The sequence below is a fragment of the Dipodomys ordii genome, unplaced genomic scaffold, assembly GCF_000151885.1.
Source record: "Dipodomys ordii isolate 6190 unplaced genomic scaffold, Dord_2.0 Scaffold12, whole genome shotgun sequence".
Taxonomy (NCBI): domain Eukaryota; kingdom Metazoa; phylum Chordata; class Mammalia; order Rodentia; family Heteromyidae; genus Dipodomys; species Dipodomys ordii.
In genome coordinates, this window is record NW_012267228.1 from 1,172,771 (window position 1) to 1,181,926 (window position 9,156).

Genomic DNA, 9,156 nt, shown 5'->3' on the forward strand with positions numbered 1-9,156 from the left:
GCAGTCGCAGCGTTTACAGCCCCGAGGCCTCGATCATGGCAGCGCTTTGGAAGCAAGGCAACGCTCCGATCTAACGCTTTATTAGCCAGAGTGCGGCCTCAGATCCTTTTTGGAAGCAGGCTGGGTATAAATTACGAAAATAAAATAAAATTAGCCAGAAGCAGCAGCTAGTACCAACACTCGCTGAAGAATGGTTGAGGCTTTGCTATTAATTGGGGCATCCTTCATAGAATTCTTACCTTCAGAGGAAAGAACAGGGGAGCCAACTTCCCTTTCCCAGAAAGCTGTCCACTGCTTCCTCTGTCCACCCCACGCTTTCATTACACATAAGATGTTTCTGGAGCATTTCCATTGTGTTAGGTGAGAGAGCTAGACAGCATAGATCCATCCTGAGGGAGCTGACCAAATTTAGGGATAAAGAGAGTAACCATGAAGTTGACCCCGGGCAGACAGAACGGGAGCAGCAGTGGCGGATGCTCAGCGGAGAGCCAGGCGCCTTTGGCTGGGGAAAGTGGGGAAAGCTTCCTGGAGGAAAAGGTCAGATCCAACTCTTAAGGAATCCGAGCCAGTTTTTGTAGAGTCTCTGAGATGCCCTGGTTGTTGAGAGCAGGCATGAGCCCAGGTTGCCCAGGAACCAGGGTCTGTGATAGAGATCGGTGTGCAGAGCTTCACCTGGGGGCAGCTGGGAATGGCTCTTTGTGGATCTGGGTGGAGGGAGAGGCTTCCAAAGCAGAAGCCTCCCCTGTCCCACAGGGAGCCTAGAATCAGACTGGGGAGTCCAGGTTCCAGGGGAGAGGCCCTGGCCTTTGTGAACCTCGGTGCACTAGCCCTGTCCAACGGCCATTTCTCAGCTGTGAGCTGTCAGCAACCAGTACTCTGGGGTGAAGGGAGTACTGGGGGGCTGCAGTCTGGCCTTCACAACAGAGGGAAATGGGCCTCAAACACTCTGGATGGGCTTTTGTCCATCCTGTTACTCGTGAATGCAAAGCATCTGCAGAACCACCAAGGAGACCCCAGAGCTCAGTCCCTGCCTTCTGGGAGTTGCAGTGTCAGGACAGATTGAAGCACACGTAGTTACTTGGTAAAGTGCCCATTTCTGTCTTGCACATCTGCATAGAGACATGTCAGGAATCAAAGCAAGGGACAGTGCTATCCAACAGCTCAGGAAACTTTCCATTCTGAAGACATTGGAGCCAGGTCTGGGCCCGTCTCTAGCAAGTCACGGAGTGGAGAGGGACAGAGCGGGGGCAGCATCCCTCAAGCCAGAGCAGGTCCCGATGAGAAGGCAAATGGATTCTCCAAGGGCCGATGACCTCTGCCCCCAACTTTCCCTCCAGATGACCCGCAGAGCCACTGTCACGGATGAGAAAATACTGAAGATGAACCGAGCTCTTGCTGACATCAAAAAGCGGTTTCAGAAGACAATGACTCAGTTCATGAACGCTGTCCTGGTGGTAGCAGGTAAGGGGTGGGCAGGGATGGAGATCTGTTCCAGGTCTTCCTGAGTCCTGGGTGGCCTGCATCAAGTCTAGCCTTGTCACCACCCACCCCTCTGGGCTTGCAGGAGGACATGGCAGGCTCCCCCCCACACTAGATGGGGCCTCTGGGCCAAGACCCTGCATTTGGGAATGGTGAACGGCCGACTCCAGTCTCCACGTTCTCCCCCTACGCCTTCATGTCTCTGTGTAGCCGCGTTGTCTTTTTGTATTCGTCCTGACCCTTTGCGTCATCGCTGGACAGCCACCTCCCTAGTCCGCAGCTCGCTCTCCTGTAGGGAAGAGCTCAGAAGGAAAATTGCGGGAACCTCACTAGGCTGTCCCTGTAAGCACGGAGCGTGGGGGGCCTTGGGACCCTTCCACACGTGTGCACCGACCAAGGGACTCATAACCCAGTACTCCTGCGCCTCTAGTCCATGCCGCAGCCCTCCAAGGATCTGTGCTCCATGCCCCCCTCCCCCAGGAGCCTGTGCTCCGTGTCCCCCTCCCCCAGGAGCCTGCACTCCGTGTCCCCCTGTCCTCAGGAGCCTGTGCTCCGTGTCCCCCTCCCCCAGGAGCCTGTGCTCCGTGTCCCCCTCCAGAAGACTGCGCTCCATGTCGCCTCCCCCCAGGAGCCTGCGCTCCGTGTCCCCCTCCCCCAGGAGCCTGCGCTCCGTGCCCCCCTCCCCCAGGAGCCTGCGCTCCGTGCCCCCCTCCCCTCCCCCAGGAGCCTGTGCTCCCTGTTCCCTCCCCCAGGAGCCTGCGCTCCGTGTCCCCTCCCCCAGGAGCCTGCGCTCCGCTCCGTGTCCCCCTCCAGAAGACTGCGCTCCATGTCCCCTCCCCCCAGGAGCCTGTGCTGCATGCCTCCCTCCCCCATGCAGTGTGTGCTGCATGCCACACACGCTCTAGCCCTGTACCTCATGCCGCTATAGTCCATACCACCCCTCCCGCCAGGGACAGCACCAGGCCTGGGCATTTATCCTGTCGCTAGAGATGTGGCTCAACCATCCTTCCTAGGCACATTCTGTGACTTCCCTAGCAGCTGAGTCGCACCCTACCCCAGGCTCCCTCTGCTCCCTGTACTCATCTAACCACCGAGCGTGGGGAGTCTGTTCCCCCATTCTGCCTGCTCCCCGCTAGTGGTTCTCAGACGCAGGGAGGCCTGGCTCAGTTCATCTGCGTACGCCTGGCACCTGCACTCACCACTGCTTGCTAAGGGAATGAAGGAACGAGAGATCCCTGGCCTCAGAAACGTCTCCATAAAGAAACACAACCCCACAAAGAAAGCAGAGGACCTGGACTTCACTCGGAAGTCGTGGGGAACTGCACTTTCATAGGAAGGGAAACACGCAAGCCGGCAGGGCCTCATGGGCCTAGCTTTGCAGTTGGGTGCTGTGGAGAACACAAAGCTGAGTGAAATGTAGTCCCCACTGGGAAAGGAAGGTTGAAGCTGGGTCTTGGAGAAAGTGTAAAAATGAGATTTTTTTTCATTCTTCCATTCAGCCAGCACTTTCTGATCTCTGACTGTATGAAGCTGGGGCAGGGGGCTTGGTGCAGATGGAGGCCAGGCAAGAAGGATCAGTGGGAAGAGCGGGAATGGGCTCCGATGGTCCGAAGGGGGGCCCCATGAGTTGGTGCAGACGTAGCCCAGCTGTGGAGGAACGTGACACATCTCTGTTAACAGGTCTATTCACCATCACATATCCAACCCCAAAGGAAGATATCGACATGAGTTGGGCCAGGATGAGATCTGGAACGTATTCTGAGCGAGCTTCCAAGCTAAGTATAAATGGAGAAATCCCCTTCCGATCCCAGTCAGCCCGCCAAGAGTCCGGAGTCGAGGACTCTCCGAAGGAAGAGCCTCCAGCGCCTTCTACCTCTACCACCACTGCCCGGAAGAAGATCGTCAAAAGGCAGGCCAAGGGCACAGCCACACACAGGTTGGCTTAATCCTTTTATTTATTTCTTCCATAGTTCCCGTGCTATGCTAAGTTGAAAAGATGGGACAGGCAACAGGCAGATAGCACAGGGGCAGTAAGACCCCCTTTTAGAGCTCAAGTTCTAGGCATGGGAAAGAGATGAGTTTTACACGAACTAGAGAAGTAATTTTAGATAGTGATCCCAGGGGCAGGATGAAAAAAATGCCAGAGTAACGTGTCGTGGCAGGGGGTTGGTTGCCGGCTACCTCTAGCCTTGCTGTAGTCATTGGTACATAACAGAATAAGTACTCAAATACAGAATATAGAATTGTTTCCCTGGCCTCAGCCCTTTAAATTTCTGTATCATTTTAGAATCAGCCTTCAATATTTAAAAAAAAATGTCCCAGGATTCCCATGGGATTGTGAATGTCCCAGTGACATTGGGATGTCTCAGTCCATGAACATGGGATATCCAGTCTTTCTCTATTTGTATGTCTTCTCACTCGGTTTCCGCTAGAGCATTTAATATTTTTGGTGCTATCATAGATGACATGTTTAACATGATTTCTCTATTTGTTGCTGATACACAGGAAAGCAATTGATTCTACCTTCCATTTACATTTATTTTTGATTTGTAGTCAAGTTTTAACAAGTGCATAGAGTTGTATAATCAGCAGCCCTGCAGTGGCGTAACAGTTTTATCAACCCCTCCCCTCCAAGGGGAAAAGGCTATTCTCTTACATTACCCTGGGTGCCAGGCCCTTCACTTTCATTCTCTAATAGCTGCTGGTGTATTCTATGAAGCTATAGTTTTACATTCCACAAGATGTCATGTAAGTGAAAGGTATTATGTACAGCATTTAAATCTAACTTCTTTCACTCAGGACAGAAAAGTCCACCCATACATTTTTGCATGTATTACAAGTTCTTTTTAATTTTATTTTGCTTTTTGGTGGTACTGGGGTTTGAATACAGAGTCTCATGCTTGCTATACACACACACACACACACACACACACACACATACACACACATACACACATACACACACACATACACACACGCACACACACACTCACACACACACACACACACACACACACACCTTTGCTTTTTGCTCCCTAGCACTGCTCGCTGTGTGTCTTGCATACTTTATTGTTATCATTGCCTTTGTGTAACTCACTAGAAAACAAGTACTGGGAAATTGTATATTTGGAGTGTTTTACTGAGTGGAGTGAGATGGGAGCAGTTGGCAAGTTGTAAATGTTCCACTGGGCTTTAACAAGCATGTAAGCACCTGCTATGTACCAAACACTACACTGGTTGGGCCTAGAGGGGAGTAAAGCAATGCCATGTTTTATTTTTTCTCATTACTACATCCTTGCATAATGCTTAGTACATTGCAGCACCCACAGCAATTGGAGTGTACGTTGCCTGGTTAAGTCTGCAGCAACACTGTGGAATAGGCAGGGTTTAAGTATTCCCATCAGAAGGCTCCCACTGAGGACATAGACTGTCCCACGTTTACACAGGCAAATGACTTTTTGCCTGGACTGGCCTTGAATCATAATCCTCCAGAAGTCTGCCTCCTGAGTAGCTAGGATTACAGGTATAAGACATTGCACACTCTAGCTTTAGCTAGAGTGATATGACAAGTTTCCAAGCCAGAAAACTCAGTATGAGGATGGCTCTCTGTTGGGGACTCCAGCAATGCTTTGGGCCAGGCTGTTACAACTATGTATTAGCCTTCTGTCCATAGGTCAGTCAGAGGTGAGGGATGAGGTGATTCTCAGGTTTTTTCCAAACATGGTTCCCAACCTGGCCTCTGGATACGGTTTTCAAGACAGTAGTGACCTAATGTGACTGGTGCTCCGGCTGGCTTCCTCAATGGGTCACGCGTGGAGGGGAGGCCAGGGAAGGATGTGCAGGACCCACGAGGAGGTGTGCAGTGATCCCCAGGGGGCAGAGGAGGCAGGGCCGGTTCTGGATCTGTCCAATGTGGAGGACAGGCTTGTGGAGAGAGTGGAAGCAACTGTGGTATGGAGAAAGGACTGGGGATGAAGCATCAGCTGCCCTGAGGCTCAGGGAGGTGAGGGACCCCTCCCCGGCTGAGCTGCACAGGGCACTGTGCCTCTGTCCCCAGAGCAGGGGGCCGGGAGCTTGCGACCACGAATGTGCTCTTCCTTAGGGACAAGGCCAAGAAGCTGCCCAGCCCCGTGTGGTGGGCGGCCTCGCCCTACGACTGCCCGCTGGTGCTGCGGAAGCTCATATGCAAGGAAGACATCCGCGCGGGCTGCAAGTGCATGGTGAAGGCGCCGCTGGTGTCCGACCTGGAGCTGGAGCGCTTCCTGTCCGCACCCCGAAACCCCAGCCAAGTGCTGGTGTTTGGGATCCTCTCCAGCCAGAACCCCACCAGCTCCGCCCAGCTCCAGTGGCTGCTGGACACACTGTACAGCCATCAGCAGCAGGGCCGTGCCTCCCCCTGCATCCAGGTGGGTCCTGTGCCCAGCGAGAGTTCCGACGGGCTAGAGGGAGGGCCCGGCGAGCAGGGCCGCCCACCCACCAAGACGCCAGCCTCGCTCAGCTCCTTTCCTCCCCTGGGCCTTGGCGTGCACGCTCCCTTCTGTCAGCCAAGTTTCATCTCTCTACACAGTGTCACAGCAGGCCAGGTGCTTTCTGGGACCCTCGAGTCAAGGCCAAGGCACTGTGGTCTTCTTTTCCTCCAGCGCACTTGCCACGGTGTGTGACTGTCACCGGTGTGGACACGTAGACAGGGACAGTATCTCCCCCGAGGTCCTCAGGGTCCAGGCCCTCACTGCCTTCCCCCCAGTGCATTCTGGGACTCCTCATCTTTCCCCACAGTATTTGCACATGTAGAAGGCCGACTGCGGTGGAGGCATGTGGTCCTGGGAACTGGGAGTTCACACGTGATGTGTCCCACGCTGGCCTTCCCTTCCTGCCTACTGGGGCCATTGTCTTTGAGTCATGTCTCCTCTGCTGGTGCAGAGTTGTGAGTCTGCATGTGTGCCCGGGGAGGGTCTTCGTGGATCCTGTCCCCCAGGACCCCTGCCCACCCTCTGGCCTGCGCTCCAGCTGAGGCCTGGAGCTCAGCACCAGAGCGCTTCTGCCAGACACCAGGAGCCCTTTGACTGCCTTTCTGCAGGAGAGCAGAACACTGCCCACAGCCTTCTACCGAGCACACATGCCGGAGCTATGCGTGTCTTCTGCCACCCACTTCTGATGTAGTTTCCCTCAGTGAATGCTTGTGGCGAACCTACTTTGTGCCCATCCACAGACAGACAGACATGGTGCCTGCCCTCAGCTTAGAGCTGGCTTGGCTCCTCTGGATGCTGGTCATTGTTCAGTCAGAATTGTTCCTAGAGGGCAGGCATGCTCAGGTGGCCCAAGCCGGTCCTCACCAGGTGAATGTGGGCGGGACCTGAAGATCGAAATGGATTTCACAGTGACCTGCTTTCACCATTGCTTAAGCAGAATCATCTCCTAATGCTCTTCTTCACTGATGGCTGCATTTCCAGTGTGGTTCTGGGTTTCACATTTTAAACTGCAGGCTGGAACATCTAGAATTAAAAGACAGGTAGAGCCAGAAGAGAGCTCACTGAAAGACAGCTCACTGGCTGTATGGTGGGTCTGTAGCTCTCAGGAAGAAGGGAAGTCCACTTTCAGTGTGGGTCCTGGCACTGGGTGTGACCCTCGGGGCCACCAGCTCCCCGACCCTCGGGGGCCGCCAGCTCCCCGACCCTCGGGGCCGCCAGCTCCCTCATTACTCTCTCCCAGTGCCGGCACGACCCTTACCGTCTGCTGCGGTACGACCTGGACAACCCCCTGCACAAGGAGCAGTCCCTGCTGGTGAAGAAGTATGCCGTGGTGCAGGGGATGGTTCTGGTGAGCTGGGTCCGGAGAGGGGTGAGCTGCCGGAGGCCCCCAGGAGTCCTGGGGGGGGGAGGGGAGGGCAGACTCTCCCCGCTCAGCCTGCGGTCCTGAGAGATGGAGGGATCTGCTGGTGCTGAGTCCAGGGAATTAAATCGCCTTTGTCTGTCGTCTTTAAGTCACTTGACACCTAACCACTGTTCCCCACTTACACGGAACTTACTGACTATTGGAGATGCATGAATTAGAAAATAACGGCACCCTCTCCCCACCAGAGTGTCTCACTGTTCACCAGTGAGTTTTGCTGTTGTGGGCGCCTGCTAGGGCCGTGATCATCTAGCATTGGTGTCTGGCCATCCCAGCCCCTCTTGATGTCTGAGTGGCCCAGACTGGTAGGAGAGCCCTGCCTCAGGGTTATCTACCATCTGGAGAAGCAGGCTCCAGACAGCCCGGGGCAGGGGTTGGGGCAGGGGGTATCCTGAGATTAGGGAGGACACTTCTGTCAGCCCCAGGTCTGGGGGGAGAAGAGGGGTCCGGGGAGGGGGCGTATGCGTGCAGCGACACCTGAGCAGGGGTCTGAGAAGCTGGAGGAGGCCCGTCACCAAAGGCCCACAGCCCAGCCCAGCCCTGCAAGGCGCGAAGCCTGAACCCGATCCTCTCGTCAGCCCTGCTGCTCTGCCGAGGGCCTGGCACGGCTCTCACCCTTCCTTCCTGTCTGCCCACAGATGTTCGCCATGGGGAAGCTCCTGTTCGGGGGCTGTGTTCTGAATGGCTACGGCTTCAGCAAGCAGAATCTGCTGAAACAGATCCTGCGGGCTCAGCAGGACTGCAAGATGGGCTACTTCCTGCCAGACAACTACAAGTTCAGGTACCTGGGAGATGTGGAGGATGAGTGGGAAGGGAGAAGGAACGGAGACCGATGGCTGTGGGGGGAACTGGGGTGTGGGAACAGATGGAGGTGAGCAGAGAAGGGGCGCGCAGCCTCTACCTTGGGCCCACGTGCCAAGGCTGCAGCTGAGGACACAAGTTTGGGAAAAGGCCTGTCTTAGAGAAAAGAGTGACGTCAGGAAATCACGAAGAAGGTTGGTGGGCAGGCCTCGCTGTACCCCTTCAACCAGGCAACATCACCTGCCTGGCCCCTTACCCGGCTCAGCTGCAGGGTAAGAGAAAGGACTGGGGGAATCGCTTGCCCCCAAATCCCAGGCAGCCTAGAGCCAGGAGGAGCCCGGTCCTCGTGCATTCCCCAAGGCTGCCTTAGAGGGGGAGTAGTAGGTTCCAGAAGGCTCAGCAGTGTGGTGCCCTGGAGAACTCAATGGGTCAGGGGTCCCAAGAGGAGGGTCGGCTCCGCTCTGTATCTGCTAGGTGGCAGCGGACTCCTTTGGCCGGCCTCCCAACCCTCAGGGCCTCATTAACCCTGGACAGGGCTGCCAGGGTCCCCAGGGTGTGTGCTCGAGAGCTCTGTGAAAGGGCAGCAGGGATGGCGTGTGCACACACACACACACACACACACACACACACACACACGTCAGGATTGCACACGCCACTGTGCACCACCTGATGCTGGCTTCCCTCCCCAGAGCCCCGCCTAGCCCGCTCCCTCACCGCACCCGCCCTCTGGCTGTCCTCCAGGGCTGGCCAGCAGCCTTCCCGGACCTCCGCCTCCTCACAGGGCCTCCGCGGGGCCCTGTCTGTGGGTGGCATTGCTTTGTGTGGGCACTCTCACGGTGGGGACGGGAGGGACAGGCACTGATTTGTGGGGCGCAAGCAGGGCACATGGAAGCCATTTGGTATCTCTCCCTTTTCTCAGATTCCTAAAATGCGCGCAGAGGCCCGGGCTTGACCAGTCACTTCTTAATCTCATTTGACACACACACA

At 55.5% G+C, this 9,156-nt stretch overlaps 1 protein-coding gene across 1 annotated transcript in view; it reads left to right on the top strand.

The window, feature by feature from the left end:
• Positions 1–9,156, top strand: part of LOC105981238 (chromosome unknown open reading frame, human C3orf20) — a 32,856-nt gene that overhangs the window by 21,395 nt on the left and 2,305 nt on the right. The window contains exons 9-14 of the mRNA XM_013010330.1: positions 1,338–1,461; positions 3,160–3,399; positions 5,343–5,373; positions 5,606–5,885; positions 7,189–7,296; positions 8,007–8,239. Coding sequence (XP_012865784.1) covers positions 1,338–1,461; positions 3,160–3,399; positions 5,343–5,373; positions 5,606–5,885; positions 7,189–7,296; positions 8,007–8,239 — 1,016 coding nt within the window. The remainder of the gene's footprint in view (positions 1–1,337; positions 1,462–3,159; positions 3,400–5,342; positions 5,374–5,605; positions 5,886–7,188; positions 7,297–8,006; positions 8,240–9,156) is intronic.